The sequence below is a fragment of the Diachasmimorpha longicaudata genome, chromosome 7, assembly GCF_034640455.1.
Source record: "Diachasmimorpha longicaudata isolate KC_UGA_2023 chromosome 7, iyDiaLong2, whole genome shotgun sequence".
Taxonomy (NCBI): domain Eukaryota; kingdom Metazoa; phylum Arthropoda; class Insecta; order Hymenoptera; family Braconidae; genus Diachasmimorpha; species Diachasmimorpha longicaudata.
This window is the reverse complement of record NC_087231.1, coordinates 9,006,034-9,030,235: the sequence shown is the minus strand read 5'-3', so window position 1 is coordinate 9,030,235 and position 24,202 is coordinate 9,006,034. Positions and strand designations below refer to the sequence as shown.

General features: G+C 39.2%; 3 protein-coding genes across 4 annotated transcripts in view; all 3 read left to right on the top strand.

The window, feature by feature from the left end:
- LOC135164297 (neuromodulin) overlaps positions 1–9,327 on the top strand; it is a 39,947-nt gene extending 30,620 nt beyond the window's left edge. Inside the window, exon 4 of the mRNA XM_064124523.1 lies at positions 6,758–9,327. Coding sequence (XP_063980593.1) covers positions 6,758–6,895 — 138 coding nt within the window. The 3' untranslated portion in view covers positions 6,896–9,327. The remainder of the gene's footprint in view (positions 1–6,757) is intronic.
- Positions 9,328–9,807: 480 nt separating this feature from the next.
- LOC135164301 (zinc finger matrin-type protein 5) lies at positions 9,808–11,038 on the top strand. Its single transcript, XM_064124527.1, has 3 exons — positions 9,808–10,197; positions 10,468–10,605; positions 10,706–11,038. Exons 1-3 carry the CDS (start codon positions 10,071–10,073, stop codon positions 10,936–10,938), a joined length of 498 nt encoding a protein of 165 aa, XP_063980597.1. The 5' UTR covers positions 9,808–10,070; the 3' UTR covers positions 10,939–11,038.
- The window catches only part of LOC135164282 (uncharacterized protein), a 28,651-nt gene continuing 15,269 nt past the window's right edge, over positions 10,821–24,202 (top strand). The window contains exon 1 of one of the 2 annotated variants that reach the window (XM_064124476.1): positions 10,821–10,961. The gene's annotated coding sequence lies outside the window, so the exon portion shown is untranslated. Of the gene's footprint in view, positions 10,962–11,336; positions 11,641–24,202 lie in introns of those variants that run through there. The other variant, XM_064124475.1, reaches the window with a different exon arrangement.

Sequence of the window (24,202 nt, the reverse complement as noted above, 5' to 3'; positions counted from 1 at the left end):
CAAAGATAATGAGCAAGCTGTCTCGACTACCAGAAAATTTCTAAATGAACATTCCCCAAAGGATAGATTAAAATGCTGAATTGAGAGAAAATTATTGTTGATAAATATTCTGCTCTGAACAATGAAAATTAATAGTTACTGGACTATTCCACCAAAGGTCATTCATGCTCTAAAACGTCATGATTTTTATCATTATCATCTGATGAGTTTCCGGGATTTACAAAAAAAAATCTCTCAAGTGACTGAATGTTTGCGAAAATAATTTCTGTCCTCAGTATACTGGAAAAAGATTTTACTGTGAATACAGCTGACAAAATTTTTTCGGCCATGGCCGTTTTCCGAGACATGGATGTGCAATAAAAGCTCAGTGTTCATGAGTAACTCCTCCCACATGCGACAAGAGACATTAGCCGAGACATATGACGCAGTAAAAGACGAGTGAGAAAAATGAGCAAAGACAAACATCCCCCATCACTCTTTTATCCTCCCTCTAGTGCCAATTTTTAATGTTGACGCTTATCGTGGAGAGCATTCAGGGGACAATGAAGTAATAAAAAAGTTCTCGAGCTCTCAGGCGATGACGGCGTTGAGAAAATAGCGATAACGGATTGTTTTGTGTAATTTTATGATGATTCCGTTAGCACTCAAACGGAATTTTCCATTCCTATCTCTGATCGTAAACAACAGTATTTCTCTCATTTGCCTATTTTCTTGTGTCTTCTCATTTAAATTTACGATGCATTTTCAAGGTAATGTCGTAGCACTCGACCTTTGATCTGCAGAAGTGAATTCCCCGTTGAGCTTACTCCGCTATTGGTTTATATATCGTTGTAAGTTTCATGGTGACAGGGAGGAAGCTTCTAGCTGTTCTCTCAACTGTACCGAGTTTACCCTGACCACCGCCAAATTACTTCTGGCATCAGTGCACCCAGGGTACTATGCCCGTTATGCATGTTATCCGAAGCCTGGGAACATTGCTGAATGCAAATCACTGCTGTTTCGTTCAACAGTCACAAGGGGTTGTGTATCTGCAGATCCATCAGTTTATTACTGGTTTACGTGTTTACACGATGTTTCGAGGTAATTCTCGAGGGCTCACCTGGCCAATGGATTCCCCATATCAATATCGGGGTGAAAATCGATCATAGGAGGTGACAAAATAGCCAAAAGTCATTTACGTTTTTAATGGTGAACGCTGACGGATAACACACGTGTGAGGGGCCTCCAAGCGATGTGGTGATAAGCTGATTTTACGTTAAATAGACGAGAATGGTGATTCGGTGACACAATCGGAAATTGCACACATCAAAATTAATTTGTCATGAAAATTGTACGGATGATGTGGGTAAATATTGCTCGACACGAGGTAATCATGCTAATGTATGGAGATGTGATAATAATCGATGTGTGAGGTCACTGCAGAGCGTGCGATGAGAAGAATAGATGAAGAGAAATTTTTTGCCACAATTTAGGACCTGATTAAGGCATCCTACCGGGATTATTTCAACAGACGTACAGGAAAAATGAATAAACGGATTTGAGCTCAGCACTCCATTATCCATTTGTCGTTATATCGTACCACGCAGGCACGTTTCACTAGTCCGAGAGGGACTAGTGGAGGGTGAAAACTTGGCCCGAGAAGATAGATTCGTGGAAAATGGTTGGCAGTTGAAGTGAGATTGCCTAGGTTGCAGCTTCGCTTAATTCTGTCGCAAAGCCTCTCCTCTGGTTCCAGTCCACAGCCTTCCTTTTCCCATTCCTCTCACCCCTTCATCTCGATTTCGTCCATTTTCCCTATGTGCTGAACTTCATCCATTTCTCTACTCTATCCTTCCGCGAAATGGCAAAAACTACCAACTGCAGCCGGAATCAGTTCCTCCTTATGGGCAAATCGAAGAGAGAGATATGGATGATGAAAGATAAGAGACGAAAGCGAGATTCACTTCGAAACGGAACTATCGCTGGTACATCGAGATATCCGGAAATTCAACGATGGGCTCCTTTGGTACGCCCAGTAAGCGAAACGTGACGTGCTGGATTGAGAAACAAAAAATTGAAAGATTGAAACACTGGGAGGAACAAATTCGGTGGAGACACGTTGACAGATTGTCGTTTTGGAAGCTCTTTATCTTTCATTCTTTGTCACCTCGAACTTATCTCGATCTATATTTCATTCTCCTGAGGGGATTGTCAGTAATACCTTTTGGGTAAAGGCAATACTTGTACAATACTTTTGAAAAAATACAGTATATCAGCAACTCATCCCTAATAAACAAGACACCGTGTTGAGTGTGTTCTGCTGTCAATAAAGGATGATTTTTTCTCGCTCCTTTAATAATGAAGAGCAGAACTTCTTCAGGAATATCCAACACCAGCATTCCTTTGTCGTCAGAACGACAATATTATATCTCCCACAAGCAACTATGACGGAATTTAGCCTCTGATGCTGCAAAACCGATATCAAAGGCCAGCACATTTCAAAGCACAGGTTAGCTTGGAGCAATTTCCACTATCACCTTAACACCAGAGAGAGTTTGTCCTACATGAACCATGCTGACCTTAAATCTGAGCCAACCTATCCAAACAATCTCAGCAAGCTCAACTCAAAATCGAATCTAGCAGTTGAATGCAAAAATCATGTCCCACCCCACCTCCCTATAATTATTTCAACTACGAGAATGCGACGAACAACGCGAAATCGGATACTTTTACTGGTAAAAGTCAGGAAACGACGATCCATCAACTTTCGACACGAATAAAATCGACGTCTCGTGAGGCTTGTGGTTCTATCACCATCGGAAAATTCTGGTGAAAGCTCTCACCGGCGTATTGCGAGAGACGTGAACGACAAAAATCCTCAAGCCTGCGAGTGCTGGCATCGTCTGGAGTTGGAGATGCACATAGCGTAAAACATCAGGAATGCCCCAAACGTGTGCTTCCGAGGATGTATTCCCAGTGGATGTTCCACCATCACATGTACATAAGAATCATCTGACCATCGTATGCCGCCGGTGGGGAATATCCCCAATGCGCAAAGCTTTATTGAACAATTTTGTTCGCCACTGCTAGAAGAAAATTGAACTTTTATGGATTACACAGCCATCTGGATGTCGACCAACAGAAAATAGTGTTTGAAGGTTTATAGGGGTCTGAGGGGGAGAATTATTTCGATAATTTTCTCCGTGTACACTTAAACCCTGAAGACATTCAGAAACATTTAGAGCTTCTTTATGTGATATACTTTCTTACATAAAATACTTGATGCTATCGAGGAACGAGTGACAACATCATTAAAACTTCTAATTGAATTAATTACGGATAACGATGGGGATATCTCTTGACATCTGCAAACTTCTTCCAACTCCATCAATTAGTTTCCGGAATATTTGAGATTTCATGATTCACTGAATTTCCATTGAAATGGAAAATAAATTCACGAGTCTCGAATTAATGCTCGAATCACTCAGATTAATATTGACGTTAGCGACCACGGTAAACAATCTCCCACGATTATTGGCGAATTAGTAATAATATATTATACACCCAATCACTGCGCAAATTGCGTTGATTCACGAAATTTGTCGACTGGGGAAATCGGGTTACATTTCTCTGATTAATGTGCCGGTCAGCGGTTGTGCTCCATACAGTGCGTGCCATGGAACCACTGATCGATCATGCAGAGGACCACGAATTGGCCTATTGTTAGGTGTCTCCCCACGTGCAGCCTGATATTGCATCGATGAGGTACATTTCCCTTTCCGCACTTCAATGCCGTGCGCGTCACCGTGTCATATTGCATGGATGCTGTGCTAGCCCAAATGACTTAAATCATCATCTAGATAAAGAATTTGTTTGTTATCTACTGAGATAGTTGAATGACTAGTAAAATTATCGGATGTCGAAAGGACAGATTGTTGCAAACCCAAAATTAATTCCGGAATGATGGTAGAGACACGTAATTTTTATAAAAGCACGAATAACTCATTACTTTTGTCGCATTGGTCTAGTAAATAATCTGCGACGAAGGGAAGAGTATCATTGAGAGTTGGCAATCGCCGGGGGTTGAATGAAAATGCATTTTTCTATCCCCATATCTCCTACGTTATCCATGAATATTATTAAACAGCAACTTGCAGTGAAAAATAAAAATGACAAGAGAAATACCTTATCTTTGCCAAGAATTTCCCATTCTGACGTTTATCATGTTATACACGTGGATAAAAGTTTTCTGAAATTGGAGAGGACTGAACATTTATTAAAGCAATCATTTTGAAATAACTTCAACATTACGTAACATCCCCGAGAAGGCTGTTCGAGAAAACAACCAGACCAAAAGTTAACAGGACAGCCCTATGATCTTATTAAGCGCTCCATTCCCATTGGTAGACGGAAATGGTGATAGAATCAGTGTTTCTAGGGAAAGTTGTCTCCCTGCATCCATGTCCGTGGCCAAGAAATAAACTCTCGGGCCTGTAGATAGAGCCTCAAAGTTTCCTTTAGCTCTCTAGTCCTGTATAGGTTCCTCAAATGTTTGCCCTTTTCGCTTGAAAAAAAAATTCCGTTCCTCAGTAAGGATGTTAGACTATCTTTTACACTTTGATGGACACCATTCTATGGATTCAACTATTTTCAAACAGTAGACTGGCCCATCTGCGGGAAATTTATTTTCTTAAATATGAAATTACGCTACGCAGTTGATGCATACGCCTCCATAAAAAAATAAAACAAGCGAAGGGGAAAACTAGATGCGAAAACTGGCTCGAAAACTAGAAGTAGCGCAAACTAATCCCCATCTTGCTTTCCATTAAACTTCCATTTTCCGGTGCATCCCTAGGGTTATAAATTGCAAAAAAACACAAGAGACCGGGGGTATTACACTGGAGCTGCGAAAATCTGGGGGAGTATTTTAAATTCAATGTATCAACGGGGCGTGAAGAGGTGAGGATCAACCAGCGTACACCCAAATACCTGTGGAAAGAATAGGAAAAACATTTTCCCCATTCCTCCCAGGGTGTGGAATTTTTCTTTCATATTTTATCATGTGGCTACACGTTTATATGTCCGGTGGAATTTTATTGCTCACCACGGACATGAACTACGTGAATTCGCGAGGCGAATGGAGAGCAACTGGAGTCGCGATACAAAGTTACGAATCGATATCGGTTTCTCTCTCTGTCTCCCATGGATTGCGCGCACAGTGTAGATGACATTTGGTCGTTTTCAATCGTTAGGTCGGGTGACAAGAAAAATAGAGAAAAATGTTGGTGCCAAGGAGCTCTCTACTTTTTCCCATATCAAGCATAATACCGGCATTCACATACACGTCTAGAGAAAAATGGTGAAAATGCCTTTGGGAAGTTTGCACTTGGAGTCGGCTAGGGTCGTGGGGAAAAAATTCATGCTGGTGATCATTTATCACTGGGGAAAAAACAGGTGTCACTGGGGTCTGAGCGCAAAGAGCAAAATAATATTGAAAATTGTGTAAGCTGTGAGAAGTCTTCGGCCGAGTGCTCTGTTGCAGCTTTTGTGATATAAAAATAATGGGGATGAGCCCTCTTCACAACCACTCATAAATTTTTTATACGTGTTGAGGAGTATAGTCAGGTGGGCCCTTGTGGGTGGACCAGATGGAAAGGTTATTATGGCTTTCACAGCGAATTTTATGGGGGTTGGTAATTAAAATTTTGTTGCTTCGAATAATCATTGTTTCCACGAACTTATATAAAACAATGAGGAGTGATCGTTCGTTGTCGTTCCACTTTATGCCATAAACTGTTAGCCTCATTTTCATGAAACTTTGTTTCGCGACAAGTGAGAATTGTTTTTTTACTGCGATTTTTTATTGCGTTAAAACAAAACGTGTGAATATTACACAATGGTTTCGTCTGTGCAATAGAAAATTACAAATCCTCTCGAGATTACCACATCACCTCAAGCCCAGTCCCGCAATTCATCACCAAAATGCTTAATGACAAATGTCAAATCGGACAAAGTACACTCCGGACATGTATCTTCCGAATTTGCTCGTGGCTAGCAACAAAGTTGCTCCAACCGCAGATCTCAGCGGTGAATTAAACTTGGTATGAAGGCGAAGACCTCCCTCGAGCAAGTTGAGCCACTAAATTTAATTATTAATGAAAGCCCTCACTACGGTTGAATATACCCCGCAGGTATGAGACTTGGTTTTCCAACTGAGGAGAATCTGGAAGGCAGCCTACGAGGCTTGTTTTAAAACTACCCCAGGTCTTGCCCATGTAGCTTGTGTCAACAAAATGTTAAATGGTCAGAGACCACGTAACTGAGGCATAATTCTTCTCCTCAGTTGAATCCCAACAGTGTCCGTAAAGTACAAATATAGGTCATATGCTCAGGTAATTCTAATTTACATGGCTTGTAAAGTCTGCACATGAACACATCCATTTTTTTCCCCTTGGCTCTCAAAGTTTTTTGTCTGGTGCATCCTCACTTAACGGCAGGCCCTTTGGTGCATCACGCGACGTTGGTATAATTAACTACAAGAATAGTTGGATAATAACAATAATAACCAGGGGTTAATTGTGCGAAAGATGAGGGTTTATACCTTGAGCACTGTTATATACAGGGCCATTGTTGAGGGATCAAAAAACCACCTAGCCTCATTTCTCTCCATTTCCCCCCGGGAGGATTTAGCGTAATGAAAAAATATATTCATCCTGAAAATACCCAAAATCCTCGGACTGGATATATTGTTTTTTATCCTCTCATTTTTTTTTTGCAGGTCGATGATGCGGTCAATGAGCTCGAGGGAATCGATCTAACTGATCCGGATCTTCACAAAGCTGCAACGAAAATTCAAGCGAGCTTCCGGGGTCACAAGGTGCGCCAGGAAGGACCCGAGGCTCCCATCAAGAAGTAAAGGGGGATGTAGGAGGATGTGGGAAGTAGCTGTGACCCAAGAGCATAGGACAAGACAGAGTAGTAAAAAGGAAATGAAGCGCTGGACTTGATATCACATTTTTTAAAGTCATTTTTTTTTCTCCCAATTGTTTCATTTTACAACCTTACTCGAGTGATCGCAGTAACTGGCACAGATATTGGGGTAAATCTGGCTGAGTTTACTGAAGGGCGCCTGGGTGTCTAATCCCAAGAAGAGCGCGGTGAAATGAATACTGCGATCATTGGAATGGGATGGATTTTCCTTTTGTCTCTTACTGTTAAATGCCTCTGTCAAGAACACCGAAAGTCGTGAACCACTTCTGCCTCACTGTAATTACGGCTGAGAAATTCTTGTATCTCATGCCAACAATTACAGAGAATAATTCAGTTTAAAATTATGAAGATGAGAGAAACTCAATTTTATTCCAATTTTAATGTACTCGAGTCTATATAGTATCTCAAATTATTGAAGCCTACCTTCCCCCACCGTTCATTCACAAATTTGCCATTAGTGAGGATGGGAAGGTCCGTAGATTTTAAAAATGAATGAACAATGGTTACATAGATGATACAAGAATACCTTAATAAAAAAAATCTTTTTAATACACGAATATTTGTAGACGGTACACTGTAAGAACTGAAAGCAATTTTGAATAGGATTAAAGAACATGTGAATTACGGGCATGATTGGAGAGGTGCAACTATGAGGTAATTACTCATGCTTTGAATTTTCGGAAGAATTGGTTTTGTAAACATGCAGGAGAGTTGATAGAAATCAACTTTTTGTGACGAAGAAACACGAGGTCCACACCTACGGTCTCCCTATCATTTTTCTGCACAAACGTCTGAACAGGGCTTAAAAAGTTAGACTCCATCTTTGCCGAGTGATTTAATCTAGACTAAAATTTACCTTTAAATACAAAAAAAGGGAAAAACCCAGTACCGATGTATGATAAACAAAAACAAAAAGCTAAATAATGGGAACTTGCAGCATTTGATAATCATTTGGACGTTATATACCGATTTTTTTTTCTTTTTTAGTAATGTTTGTGTTTTTCACATGTTTCTAATGCAAATCATGACGGGAAAAATTATTACCCAATTTGCAGATTACGATACTGCAATGAGACTTGTGACCCTCAAACACAATTCCAAAATACTTCAGAATTGAATATACTTTAAGATAATAAATCACTATTGATTATAAAGATGAAGAAAAACAAGCACGCTCTGCCCTACCGCGGATGTACGTAGCAGCAAGAAATGTACTAAATCGTTGCAATCGCTTGACGTATGAGAAGAAAATGATTTGCGCGTTCTTTAGACACATCGTCAGTTGTCTTCATTCAATAGTCAAAATACTATATTTTTCCGTGATAGATCGCCACCGTAGATTGCAACCAACCGAAATGCTTGCAAATTCTTGATTCGAGTGATTATGTAGATCGTGTATGTGCTCGTGATGATGATAAAGGGAAGAAGAAAATCTTGTAGATTGCGATTATCGAAGTTCTAGTCTATTTGCTTTGCTAGCAGTGAGTTGGTAGACATTGTTTTTAGCAGGCCTAAAAACTTTATGTGATTCTTGTGAGTTATTGCTTTGTTTATTTTAATCACCACAATAATAAATGACTAAATTATTCATAGTTGGTAATATGAATTCCAAAGTGAAATACAATTAACATTAATATACTTTAAAATTACAATGAATAATGGAAATATAATATTAAGTTACTAATTCGAATCATCATGCACCACGTTTGTAGATAATAAATGATATACGTTCTGTTTTTATTTCAATAACACTGAAAAAAAAACAACATTATCAGACACGTTGAAATGTCAATTGACCCAATACTCGATTCTACTCGATAGATTCCAGGATATGCTTTTAGGCCACTGATTAAGATTTCAGAAATAGATTAGTGTGATCATAGAAAATGTATCGTTTATCCACTTCCCAGAAATGTTCAATAAAAATCGGCGGAGCAATGTTCACGAGATCGAGTCGATCATTTCAGACATGCAGGAAACTGATTTTTAAACAACCCACGAGATAATATTGTATAATTTAAAACAAATTAATGATAAGTTCAATGTTCATTCCATATACTTTGTCAATAATTCCGAGGAACAAACATTTTTCATGAAGTGGAAAATAAATACCAACAAAAAATGATATTTTTGCAGTGTTTGAGAACGAAACAGACATTTTCTAGGATGATGCTACTTAACTCATCGAGAATCGAGTTTATTCTGCACACTGTGCTGAGCTGAAGTGGCCGAACTATTATAACATAAGTGAAAAGACAAAAAAAGGAAGAAAACAAGAAATTGTCATGTTCAGGAACAGAAACAAATACCATGTATGTAATCTGTTTGATTTAAAATAAATATTCACTAAACGTATAATTGATCTCTATATTATGTCCTACGCAAAGACATGTAGTTCTACTTAAGGAGTTATTCCCGCTTTGATCGGACTGTTTATATTTTTCGATTTCCTCCGAAACGATTGATCAGATTCACAAAAAATATGCTTTAGTTGTACCTATTTTTAAATTTTTGTTCACTGTAACGTAATACCTGTAAATGTTCAACTTGGCCTGAGGAACTTTCTCAAAAAAAAAAGAAAGCTTTCAAAAGTTAAGCCGCACTAAGCGCAGTCACTAGATGGATGGGTGGTCCTGCTGAAACACCGCAGGAAACCTTGTTGGGAAGTCTGGAAAAAACAAATATGTGGCAAAAATAAAACGAAGCAATGAGGGATCGTAAAAACCGAAAGACGTTGCTGGATAAAAAAATCAATAAAATGTAGTGAAATGATTGCTGATTTTTATTGCCACATTCACGAGTCAAATTAAAGCTGCGGACATAGATGGCGCCAGGAACTTGCCCCGATCAATATGGCCGCGTGGTACAGTTCAGTGCTCCGCTCGTAACTGGATTTATCAATACACATATGTGCAGTGTTTACATTATAGGATGTGTGAACAATGGAGATGGATTAGAGTGGGATTTATTTGTGTGTCAGTGGAGCGTACAATTGATCAGTAATACTGTCTGATTCTACACAGGACATTAGCTCCTGGAATCCATTGGAATTAATAATTAATTGGGGGATTAAGTTGGTGCGGATCAATTGAATTGATACCATGGGAAAGCACTATCACTGTAATTATTGTGACAGATCGTTCAAGGATAATGCAGATGTGAGGAGGAAACATTTATCGAGTTTGCAACATGCCAAGAATCATGCGGAGCATTATCGACAATTTAAAGGTTAGTTTTCATCCGGAATAATTTTTTTACTGATGAGGAGTTTGTATGAAGGACTTTTGGGATATTTGAAATTTTAGAATGAATGCATGTCAATTCAGATACATTTATTACATAACTAGATGTTATTCAAGTCTCGGGAAATTGAGTAAATTGCAGGGTAGCTCATTTATCATTCTCAAAGGATAATAGCCCTCTTATAATATTAACGTACAATAGAAAAATAGAAGGCTCACGCGATGTGTCATTTACAATGTTTGACTCATCCAACAGATCCTGAAGATATTTTAAGAGAAGAATCAGCGAAGATATCATGCAAGAAACTAACTTCAGAGAATGGATGCCCATTCGGGTCTAGCTGCAGATTCTCACACTACACTGCTCCTATGATGTGGGAACTCCAGAGAATCGGTAATAATTATATGTAAATTATTTTAACACCACAGTAACATTTTTTTGGGTAATTATAATGTCGGCAAACTTTAATTCATTATTTTCATGTTTTTTCCAGTATCATTGAAGCATCAGAAAGAGTTGGAGAAGTCCTCATCAAATATTCCAAATCCAACCGAAATCATCAACAAATTCTTTCAAGATCCCCTGACCTCCACCATCACCGAGCGAGTTGACCAGCCAATCTGGAATATTCCTACCGAACTGAAAAACTGGTCACATTTACCACCCTCGCTGTGGCCAATCACTCCAGCGAGTGTAACAGATTCAAATTTTCCGAAATGGGGATGACGTCTTCCACAAACACCTTTAAGGTATTAAAATATAACGAAGATAAATGTTTCATATTTTTTTAAATAGAGAGGAAGAATAAATAGATTTATTCAGACGACCCAATAGTCATTTCTATAACTGCAGTGTCTCAGATAAATTATCACATCTTAGACCATATAAATTCGACAAAGCCACGATGATTTAGTTTTTGTCATATAACTAAATTTGAAAAATTACGGCTTTCTCGCAACCCGCTCATTTCCCACCTAACCGCTTGCCCCGTCATCTATCGGCGGAACTATGAAATTATATCCCTCTCTTCGGCTGCCGCCGCAGCTTGTCGGTAATTTTCGTGCTCTACCATCTGCCCCTTCTAACCGTCATTCGGGAGATCAGGCGGCACACACAACAAAACTACTCTATAGTGCCACGGAATCCGTTGTCCCGATAGCTTGGTAGAAAATTATTTTTCACTCTCATCGGTACTTGTGCTAAACAATAACACAAACACAATAATTCGATGATACACAGATTGTTCGAGTGTGATATCGTTCCAAGAATTATGAAGTTAACCTGCGGAAATGACGTATTTTTCAACGTGTGCCGCGTAACGCGCGTGACGAGTGTTTGAAGGTTGCAAATCGGAGTTTTCTGTTGGACGCCGGTACAAAACGGCGTGAGATTCCCCCTGATCCTGACTGCACCAGTTCAATCCAACTGGTGAGTTTTTCAATTTCATTCTCATATTTGGCTCTCATTTCTCGCTGGACCACATCGCCACACAGATTGTGATTTTTTTTTATTGACACGGGGATTTCGGGAATTGCGTTGGCGAGGTCCAACACATTGACACGTGATCGATCAATCGTGTGACCACACTCCGGACAAAACAATCATCGAAGACCCACGATTGTTTATTCAGTCATCATCGAGTCCTTCGTTTTAATGCGCGATATGTACTCACAAGGATATGGAGAATACGGGGATAATGGATGAATATGAAATTTGATTAAATTCCAGCAATAACCTCATATTGATAACAGAAAATTACTCGGTATTGTGTGTCATTTGATTACAGTTTATGAGGCAAAATCGAGAGTGGATTACGTGGGTTTATGTATCATGTGTAATTTAGTTGTAGTTTGTGAAAATGAGGACGTAATTTACGTCGATGGAGAGTAAAGTCGATCAATTTTACTTTCGAGTGTATTGGAGTTGTGAAGTTGAGTCAATAAAAAGTTATTTATGCGGAAAGGGAATTTTAGGTCACCGTTTGGATCGACGCGAGGGAGATGGGGGGAAAGTATGTTTGAACTGTAAATGAATCAGCGTGCAATCGTCAATAGAAATATCGTATCATCATTTCGCATTTAATGAGCATGGATTGATACAAAATAAACCGATTTAACATTGAATTACTCACACTGGGCGATAACCAGACGTAAAATAATCGAGTTAATTACAGTTTAATGCGTTTATGATGCAGTGGAACTCTGGGAGTGTAATTTCGCACAATAATTTGTCTATATTCGAACCAGCTGCGCGCCCCAATGACAATGCAATTCCATCCAATGCCGAAGAGTTTGCAACCGGTCTGCGAATATCGTCAGGAGGGGGAAACTCAGTTGAACCCCTATGGATCCTCAATGCCGGGATTCTGCTCTGGTTAGGCCTTTTTCCACACCACAATCGTCGATCCTTGACCCCCTCCAACAAAAATTGTGAAAGGGCGGAGAGAATCCTGGATGAGTCATAAATTTTCGTTGCCAGAGTGAGCAATGGCTGGGCGATAATTTTGGGATATTTGTTATTGACTTCTTTCGCTGATGCTCAGCCATCCATTGGCTAAATAAATATTGACTCAAGAATATATTTTTCGTCATCATTTATCTTGTGGGAATTGTAATGGCACGTGGTTAACCTGGAGGCACAACATCACAATTTATTGTAAAACATCGTTTAGTTCTGCATCCAATGGTTGAACTTGAACTGTGATTTCCGGGGCGTTACCTCGGCATCGCCAAAGGCATACACGAGCTCAAGCCTGTTCTAGAACTGAAGGTTTCACCCTACCCATGCTATTTTATTTACGATACAATGAAAATGCGGGGGACTTGGAGCCCCATAGATCTGGTTGAGTGCTCGAGGTTTTTGTAATGATAAGAACATTTCAATGTTCTTTCAACGAGATTCAAGTGGCCTTTGTGGATTCAAGCGTCACATACATTCCTCATTCAGTACGTCATTTACTGGAATTGAATCGTTATCGAGTGATGAGAAACTTGCTTTCGTAGGAGAGAAAGAGATTAGCCTTCGCTAGTTCCGAGGGAATGACATTTTTTGTATTCGAAGGCTTCTTATGAATGGAACTGATATTTACTTCATTCGGCTTATTTTTCAAGCTGGGGGACTCCGGTGCTACCGATTCATCTCACAACTGAAGGAAAAAGTCATCGAAACACTGGTTGAAAATGAGAGAAGCTGCAGTTGATTTTTCTTCGTAATTGGCAATTTAAATTCACTCTCTCATTCATCTTGGGAACGTCATATCAAAATTGTTTTCACTGTTGAAAATTACAGAAGTAATTTTGCAGACATCAGTCAGTGAAACATAACGGACTTCCAAACATTCTCATCATGAAGTAAACATTCTGAAAAATTCAGACAATTTCGCCTCGGCATATCCCGCCTCCTTGGACCTCCCTAAAAGACACAGTCGCATGTGCGATGACATGTGTCCAACTTTCAGCCGATAAAAAAAGCCATCCAGTCTACCCTGGCAATTTAACATCATTTATTTTGATTGCCTTTATGTGGGCGCCTACGTCACACTATTTCTCTACCCAACGAATGGTAAACGCCTTGTTCACAAATTGTCATCTGCTAAACATCAAACTTTATGCAGCAAACACTTGTGCTCCAAGTGCGATTGATAAATTCCATGGATAACGTCATCTTTATTGATTTCGCTCTATCATTTTTTGCTGTTCGTTGTGCTCCGGTTGACCAGCTCTGAGTCATGTGAGTCATGTGCCCTAATGGACATTTCATTCGTCTTCTGCGGGGTCCCCGACGATCCCCCTCGCTGTCTCTCCAAATTATCTAAAATCTGTCGGGAAATATTCCCTTGTCCTCTCTCTCCTGTCTTTCTTTTATCCTCTATCGAGTTTGAAACCGGTAAGAGGACACGGATTAATGTGAGGGAGAAAATTTTCAAAGGGGAAAGAGGAAAAAGTGGACAAGGATACTGGATGGGAGGACTTGTTTGTATTTTTCATGAATCTACGTCATCACATGATATGCTGTGGATGTTTGCAGGTCTCTAACACGAGACATGTGCGAGATGTGTCATTTAGCAGACGCCCACACTAAAATAAAATGGATTTTTTTTTGCCGATGCAAATGTGTGTGGCATGATGTGTAGGCATACTACGCTCGTATTACATTAGTTTCGTACATCGTGAAAGTAGTTCTGATTGAGACAAGTGCTGAATCAGTGGGAAAATCAGAGTATTTTAATCTTATCAATTTTCGCAGAAGAATTATTTTTCTCGAGAGGAGATTCGATTACTTCTGCTAATTCTGCATTCAACGAAAGATTCAGTTATTCATGACAAACAAATTTGTGTAACACAAGCATTTCTGTGGAGGGAATGAATTGGAGCCTTGGGAATTTGCTGTATTAATTTTTTTCCCGAGTGTTCTCTACAATGTGATAATTGAAACTCATTAAGAATGGATTAATTTTTTTATCAATCCAGAGATAAATTCGTGTGTGACGAACAGAGTGATTTGAGGTAAGAATTTAACGGAAATTATTCGTGGATATTCTCGAGGATTTATTTATTTATTTACTTGTTTACGCATTGAGATATTTTGTATCAAGGACCCGACAACATAAATTCAATTAATGGAGAAACAATTTCTTGTGAGAAAAATTCAATCACAGCTGTCAGTGCAGCAAGAAAACTTCTCATTCCCCTTAATGAACTGAACAAAAAACTCGTTAATGCATTTCTTATCTGGCAATAATCTGAAACCATTGAATAACTTCCAGACACTTTTGTTTCCTCTTCATTATTCATTACCAACTCAACACGAACAAAAAACTCGATTGCCCAAGAATGCAAGGTCCCAGCATCGTCATTAACTCGCTCACACAAACACGTACGTGGAATTCAAAAAAATTGTGGAGTAAACATAAAGACCGGTAGTTGAAAGGTGACTCATTTGATCGTAAAAATTGGAGAGGAAAAAAAAAATCTGAGGGGATAAAGAATCATGCGCGTGTACCGTTGATATTCCAGGAGATTTTGGGCTTCAGACACCTAAAATCGAAGCCTCCGGAGCAGGTATAAAGGCGCAGGGCCCCGGAGATTTCCAGTTCCCGCCTGTGCTCACGATCAGTGAACCCAAAAAAAAAAAGAAAAAGAAAAACAAATTCTTCATTATTCGATCCCTTCGTACGATACTCCATAATACAAACCACGCCATTTATAACCTGCATTCTCATCTTCATTATCTATCGCGTGTATCAGTGCGAGTGGTTGACTGGTATGGGACTATTAAAATACAAAATAATCAAGAGATGAAGCCAATTACGAGGCGATCAGATGATCGTTAATGCCATACGTATATTTGATTTTATTTTTCAAGTGATTTTTCGTCCCATTCGCCCGGTTTTTCATTGACTTTTTACCTGATGAAAAGACCGATCTGTGAGTCAAGGTAGTAGGGATACACTCTGGAACTCACCTCAAGGTCGTCTCTCTTTCGTTCTGGTTTATCGTCTGTCGCGCAAATTATTACGCAATTCTCAAGGTGTATTCGCCTGTATATTAGTGATATGTATATTCAGTGGCACTCGTAAAACGTGGGACGATGGTTTACAGACGATAGTGAAATGACGGTGACCAGGATGCGGACGCAAGTTTTCTCCAAAGTTTGTGGGTATAAACATTGGAAAAACGATAAGTCAGTTTATTACTATGAAGGTATGGCGCTTTGGGTTGTGTGTGGTGGAGTGGAGGGCTGAGGGGCAACTTACCTGAGGAATCTTGCCGGTTTTTTACACTTAAGACTGCTTATGCGCCACTCTCGACCACACGCCGGCATGGCTACGGAAATTACAAGGTGCCACACAGCAGAAATCACCCACTGGAGAACGATGCTGCCCTATGGCCAATCTTCGAAAAATCTCACGGAGATGTTCACTGCGATTCTTTTTCGCTCAGGCATTTATTACTTTCAATGACTTATTTCTCTTTCTAATTACAGACTTTTCGGCCTGAGAGCCACTAGATTTTGAAATGCTTTTCTGTTGGGGGAGGGGGATTTCGAGGTAGATTTCAGGAGTAAAAAAAATTTATGGATATTATGAATGAGCTTGGGAATTCGCCGGATATGATTCTCACATTGGTTTGAATTTATTGGAGGCGAATACTTTTTTATATCGACAAGGTTATGGCACTCAATTTGTTGGGTCATCGAGCTGATTGAATATAATTTTTTATTTATCATTGAATGATAAATCGCATGACTTGCTCCATTTTATCAACGTATTTCATGCCCGTTTGAATGCATCTTTATTGTTGAATGTGTTGATGGCATTTTTAATGAATCGTAAGCTCTTAGACTAATGTACTTGAATAGGAAATGAAATGCGAATTCTCGAATTCACTCAGCAATTGAAATTATTAGGAATTGTGAGTTGTGCGAGGGCATTCGATAGTATCGAGTGCTGGTGCATTTTTGTACCTTCAGGTTCATGACATTTTTAATTCGACCCGTCATCGATCCGATCGGTATCACATTACGTACTGTCGGCACTCCACCAGTGCCATTTATGGAATGCCAAGACCAAGATCTAGTTACCCATGGGCCACATACAGCGAAACACTACAAATCTCGTGATCGAACACCACTGCCTACCTTACGATCATCGCATATTAATTCATCAGGTTTTTCCCTCTTCTTTCTCTGTATTTCAATCCCTTCCGTTTTCCTCTCGATGATGAAATCCATTCATGCGTGGAGACTTGTGATACTTCAGATTCCTGGCATATAACGTCCCATAATTTTTTTTGAGCATTTGCTTTATTTCTATCTGAATCACTCGACCGTTTTGCTGGTAAAAAAATATTAGGAAACAGCGCTGCAGGGGCAATAGAGAATCTACGTAAATTTTCAAACTTTTACTTGAAATCTATTTAGTCCTAGCAAACCACAAACTTGACGAAATTTGGAGAATAATTACCAATAAGTCAAGGACTTAACAACCAATTAATCAAAGTTTAATTCCGCTCAAACGAAAGTCCGTTTGGTATATCGCACTCAGGGCACATTTCCCAATTTACCTAAAAATAAAACAGAGAAACGGTGGTCCAATTCTTCGTGGTTATGAAGCTGATGACTCGACTTAAATACGTATCTCTATCACAAAATCAAGTTATCGCAGCCCAAAGCCCCCAGTGCCATTCACTCAAGCCGCCGGCATTCCGCAAGTAAACTTGTCTTATCAATTCCACTTCTTGCTCTCGTTGATATCAGATTCATACCTGGGGCTCAGCAATTCCACGGTATCCTAATTAAAATTCCGGCAGAGCCCTCGAAACATTAGCAACTTCTCAAAGCTCCAGTGTTAACCGATGTCAAAGACCCCGAGGTCTCGTACAGTCAAAAAATTTACGACTGAATTCCGCAAACACCGAGAGACCAACACCCCATCAATCCACTCCAGGGACAACAAATAAATCTTCGAAAAAAAAAAAGTGGCAAAATTCATCGTAGAAAAGAGTTATCAACTTTCCTCTTGGATCAATGCCAGAGTAAACGCACGCAAGGAGAAACACCAATCGATTCGTGTGACTCTGGGTGGAAGTCACGCGAATGCCTGCATTATTCACTCGGCAATTCCCGGTGAAAATTTCAAAGTCTCGTTTTCCTGACTTGTGACTCACTCAGTAGCGCATACCGAAATTCTAATCCCGTTTCCGAGGCATTTATATATATTGGGGGAGCCAAGAGAGAGTCCAAAGTGACTATCACATCTTGTGGAGAAAGAGAACACGATGTTAAGAGACGAGAGAGGAAAGATGTGAGAATATACCGAGTGTCGACGACCCAAGAACTGAGATCATTTACTAGCATTTCTCATAATGACTGAGCCATATGAGAGTCACATGTGGGCGTAATGCTTCTAGATGTGGAGCAACTGAATGCATTCAAAAGAAACTGAAGAATTAAATGCTATCCAGCTTTAAATGTATTCCTCTTGTTTATCTCACCGCAGTGAACATCTGCAAGTCGGTTTGTTAGGACAATTACAAATTCCCATATTCCCTGAATTTTTATGCTAATCACCGGTTACTATCACCAGCAATTTTGAGAAATTAAAAAAAAAATAAAATGATGAGTGTGATAAATTCTAACGATTACGGCAAAGCGTTTGCGTTGTAAATAAAAATGTAAAGGGGGAGAGAAAATGGCGGTAGAAACATTAAAAGTACGTGCGGGTATCCCTTCGGGTCGTTACGTGCCAAACACCTGTCTTATCGCTTAGCTACTCGGGCTCACAGGAGAGGCGTGAAGTACACTGGCTTTAATCCGACCTTTCTAAGCTCTAGACAACGCTGATTGCACTACGCAGATCCGAGTAATTTTCTCAGGGGGGTCGCGAGAACTCGGGTTATTCGCTGAGTTATTCACCAGGGAGGCCCTGTCATTTCTATTCCCGTCGGGATATAACGTCTGGAAATGTCAACTTGGATGTGTAAACACCACAAATGCACTAGCCCCATCCTCGTCTCGAGCTCAACTTTGAATAATCACGCGTGCATAATTTTTATTAGAGCGTCGGAGAGAATTTCCTGGAGGAATTCCTCGGAGATGAGCCTTCGTAAAACTTTTTCGAGGGGAGAGTGTGAATTTGCACTATGAGAAGTTTTATAGGAGTGTAGATAGGTAATAATGTGTAAGGAAAAGTGTCCTGTAGATATGGAATAATGTTGAGGAGAACTGTCATGAAAATTTCTCTTTTTGTTGTGAGCTTTGGTTGACGTCAGGTTGAATCTGAATAATTCATGGACGCGGTGAAAATTATTTGGTGAATTTTAGCAACTGGTTGTTGAATTTCAATTAGTTAACGAGTGGTGAATTTTAACTGGCTGTTGTAATTCACCAAATAGTCGAAGGAGGAAAAACAATCTTTTAACCTGCATTTTTATTTAGTTGGAGCGTCTGAGATTTGACGCAAGAAGTTTTTTTAGAATCAACAGCTAAAGAAGATCCACTCAAACGATGAAGAATTTCTACAGCGTTGGGAATCTAAATCTTTATAAACATCTCTGGTGAAAGAATTTTCCCAGTGAATTTCCGGATTCACCATAGATCCATACTCCAGAGATATTTCATACGTGATTTTCCCCGTCTCCCGAGACTCTGGTTTTCTTCTTTATCCCCATTTCTATTTTTCGTTTCTCTTTTTCCTCGGTTTTTTTCTACTACATCTGCCACTGTGGAGAAACGCACAGTTGATGGCAAGCCCTCGCTGTGATGCTGCCTTGTGCCGAAGATAGTATCAAAGAGACGGAAAGGGACTCGTCGCGTGCCTTCTGTCTTTCGTTTCCTCCAAAATTTACAGAACGAAACGAATAGCAGGATAAAACGAATGGTTTAATTGCTTCATGTGAAATTCACTAGATCCGTTTGAGTCTGAGAATGATATTTATGGTATTTTCTTGGAATCCGAGGAAGATGAATATTGGTAATTGAATATGTTGGGAATATTCAAGAAAAAATGTGTCAGCTTGTGAGATATGCTCCCTCATTTTTTTTATTAACAAAACATTATTTCCAGGGGATTAACGTCTCCTTGGAATTTCAACTCATTATGTACTCGAAAATATGATGGATATATTGTCGCCGGGGTGAAATGAAAAATAATACATCCAGCGCAGACGAGAATTTGCTACGAAAATGTTTACTTACGTCCGCAAACATCTTGATATATTTATAGTTGCAATTCTGTGATAAGACACGCAGTATCTACACGGAGTAAAATGAAAAAATAATAAAAAAAAATTATGTCGAGTTAATTTTCACTCACCAGATAGTGCAATCTTGTCTCCAACAAAGCGGGTCAATGAAATACAAGAGATTGAAATGAACAGGGGGAAAAATACTTCTAAAATGTCAGGTAGACTTTATATACAGCTCGCAAAAAGCAACGTCCGGTGTCACCGCATATAGAACATCCGCTATATACACAAACGCTACATACATAAACGTAAGAAGAGGAGGCGCGAGGTCATGCGTATCCTGCACACGTGGTCGGAGTGTCTTTGGACCCCTTGGTATCTTTTTATTTCTCTTTCTATTTCTCTCAATGTTCCCAATCAGCCTCCGATGTATACGGTCAAATTGACATTAAAAAACATTGTGGAGGCGAACCGAAAAAGGCAAGAGTGGCTAAATACGCCTTCGTTATTTGAAGCGAGGGCGCGTCCCCGGAGAAGGCGAAATGGGAAATCGGAAATTCCTATTTATCTGTAATTATACGTCCACGCACTGATAGGCGAAAACTGTCACCTACATGATGAATTGATATTTATTATGCACTGTTATGTGAGACTTGAAATTTCATGGATAGTTCGGCCCTACGGGTGAGTCTGATCGATATCTGGGGACCTAACGGGAATAGAGATTAAGCGATAATGATTTTTTCTAGATCACAGTGAGCCCTTTCAGAAGATTTATATGGAATTTTTCATTATCGCTAACGTTCATTAAAACAACTGTTGAAATTTCTCAATTGACAATGTAAAAAATAATTTTTCATCTGTTAAACGAAAGCACTGGTAAACTAATTGTAGTCAGGAAAAATTCTCGTTGCTTTCTACGAAGGGCAGAGCTGTTCTCGTTAAAATTCAATGAAAAATTGAAAAAAGAATAAAAAAATTGTTTAACAAGCGTAATGATATATGAGCGTTAATTTGAATGTACTATATAATTCGTAACAAGTCGTTAGTGCCATCTGGATTATATTGTCGTAAAAGTATGGCCATGAATATTCATAAGATGAAACATGTTTGATTAATGAACATCGTTGACAACTTGTGCATGAAAATTCATGGAAAATTTGTTTAAAAACGTTGAAATTATCAGGCGTCGAGAGAATGAAATTCTTCACTTTTGGAAGTCAAATGAGAGTGAAAAATCCTAATAATTTTTTCAAATGAATCAATGGAAAAAGCAAAATTCACTCCTGATAAAATCATATCGAAAGCGAAAGTCCTATTTCTGTTGTGCTGAGTCTAGTAGTGTTATCCCATCGCTGTCTTTATTTCTCTATTTCGTGCAAACGTTACGGTCCAGCACCGCGGTACCGGCATCTGGCTGGCAAACGTCGAGATCTCGACCCCTTTATTTCTCTATTCTTTTTTTCTCTCCCCATCCATTTTTATTCTGCACAGTGCTGCACAGTCGTCGTCTTTTTATCGCATTTCCTTCGTCATTGCGCGCTCCAGTGTCTAGTCGCTGACACGAGACCTTCGGTGAGAGGGTGTCGGGCGCCGACAAGACGTTCCTCCCACATTCCTGAGGTAATCCCGATTATTTTCAAGCCCATGTGAGCTGGATTTTATGCTTTGCAAATGCATTTAAATCATGACTCCTCGGAATTCTCTTTTAGTATGAGTAGAACCACTTTGGGTACTTGAGCATGCACTTGAGACGTACTCGAGGGTAATCGCTCATTCGCTTGGGATTATCGCAGGCGAAGAGTGAATCTACAATGTGTAAAATATTCATTGAAACGGATCAAAATAAATCTTAAGAGATAAAAATTTCCTCGTGTGATCAAAATCATCGGCTTTGGCTCGCGTTGCAAACTCATATGCGCAAAAAAAAAGTCCTTCGACGAAGCGACGAACATTATCTTTTTCACAACCACCGCAGGCATTAATGCCTTGCGGCCTTAGTAACAAAGATCTTTTAGCACCATTTTCCCGGCAATATAGGTCTTTTTGAAGTAATTATATAGCTGAAGAAGCATTGACTCCCTCATATATCTGAGACAATGGCTAGTAAAAGTATTAGAGCAGTAGGACATTAGATTTGCCTTTGGAATGAAGTATTACTGAGGTCTAACTTATTCATCACAATCACAGCTGTAGATCTAAAGCCCATTCCTCTTTCTCGATGTCGAATGTAATCGATTAAATACCGGCACAAAAAATTGTGTCATTTCCCTTCGAAGGATCTTACTTTCTTTGAAATTTATCACTTGTAATAGAAGTTAAGGAGTATTTTTCCCCCGAACATTAATAATAATAATAATAATAGTTTATTTTCTTTGGTGTTACATTTCAGTTTTACACCTCCTCCTTTCTTTCTCCATTCTTACACTATATAAATATATATTTTCTTTCTTTAGAATTATGATAGTATTGATAATAATAATAATAATAGTATTCCTACTAATAATAGTCTTAATAATGTTTTTGTCGTTTGTTTCTTTGGGATAGGTTGGTTTCTTTTATATCACCATGCCGTACTATGTTACGGAATCTATGCCCTGTTATAGTCTTTCCCTTTCCTCCTGGCACTCCCTCCTATCTTTTTCTTGTTGGATCAGTATTTTCTCGATCTCGGTCAGTCTTGTGCACCATTCTCCATTCGGGCTGTTCCTCAGTATGTTCACCAACGCTTCCAGTCTATTTTCACCTTCTTTTTCTTTTTCCCAGTTCTTCCACCAAATGTAGCTTTCCTCCCCCATTTTTTTCTGAATACTTTCACAGTCCGTTACGTGTTCTGGTGTTTCCATTTCCTTTCTACAAGCTCTGCATCTCTGGTCTTTGAATCCTTTCTTCCCTTCTCTCGTTACATTGCCGCATCTCCATCTTGCCCACCCTGCCTTTTGCCATGCCTTTAGTTTTTTGTCTCTCCAATAGTTTTGTAGTTCTGTGTCTCCTTTAATTTCCCTATAATATTTGCAGAAGCTCGAACTTTCCACTTTCACCCAATCTGCCTGTGTGTCCTGCTGCCTCCAGATTTCCGTGATTTCATTCATTCTTCCCAGCCACCCTTCTTTCTCTGTGTTTGTCCTCAGCATCTCCAGCCATTCTCCATCTCCTGCCCCGTGCATTGTTTGTTGTACCATCTTTCCCCAGGCAGTTGGGTTACCGTTCTTTATTCCTCTCAGCTCTTCTTTCATACATTTCTTTGCCAGTCTGTCGTCATCCATCTCGTTCAATTTGAGCAAATAAGCTATTGCCCTTCGTTTTGTTTCCACTTCCAAGCTCCTCTTTCCTGCTTCTAACTTCCATATGTAGCTTGGTGTGTTTTCTAGCTATTCCCATACATGCCTTAACATATCTCCCGAACATTAATATTATAATTTGAAGAGTAAAACTTTTTGATATGAAAATATCATGTGAGCTCGATAGAAGGGAGTAAATTGACTGGAAAATTTCTCAGACCAATAATTGTTACGGAAAACTAATACATTCATTTATCTTTATGAAAATGGTTTAATAATATTGAATATACAAGTCATTCGTTTCGAATAAACGTTAATTACATACCAATAAACTCATTCTGTCGGTCGTCTAAACGAATGAATTTATTTTTAAATCATGAGGTTTTTATTTGATTCAAGGAATTATTGGTCGATATAAAAGAATATTCAGTGATGTGATTTTAATGCAGTTGATTCCATTCACAGAAACATTGTTCGCTAACAATGTTTATTGTACATTTTCTTCCGCCTATTGAATTGAATTGGTCATTCGTCCAGTTGATTTAGTGAATTAGTGCATCGATTCGGTATCTGGATATTGTGAGTTCAACTCCACCCATAACAGGAAATAATTATTCAAGAGAACACTTGCTCTGCACTGGAATTCCACTAGTACGAATGAATCCACATTCACTTACCTTGAATTTCAGAAGAAACTGGAACTGGAAAAGCGGAAACCGAATTAATTCAATGCTTCCGTTATTTACCGATGATCGAGTTTAATGTCCATATACGAGGTAAGAAGAATTCCCACAATTTCTGATGAACTAGTTCCCCATTCCGAGAATTATTGTCAACAAATGGAGCAGTCATTTAGAATCAAATGAATTTCTGAAGTGAAGCCAATACCGGAAGCGTAATTAAACAAAATTTTTGCACTTTTTTCTCCAATGAATGGACTGCAAATTACTAGTTATTACCCGGGCCGCGTGGAAAGCTTTTGATAATTTTGAAGATGTCGGTCACAAACTGAATCGGTTGATG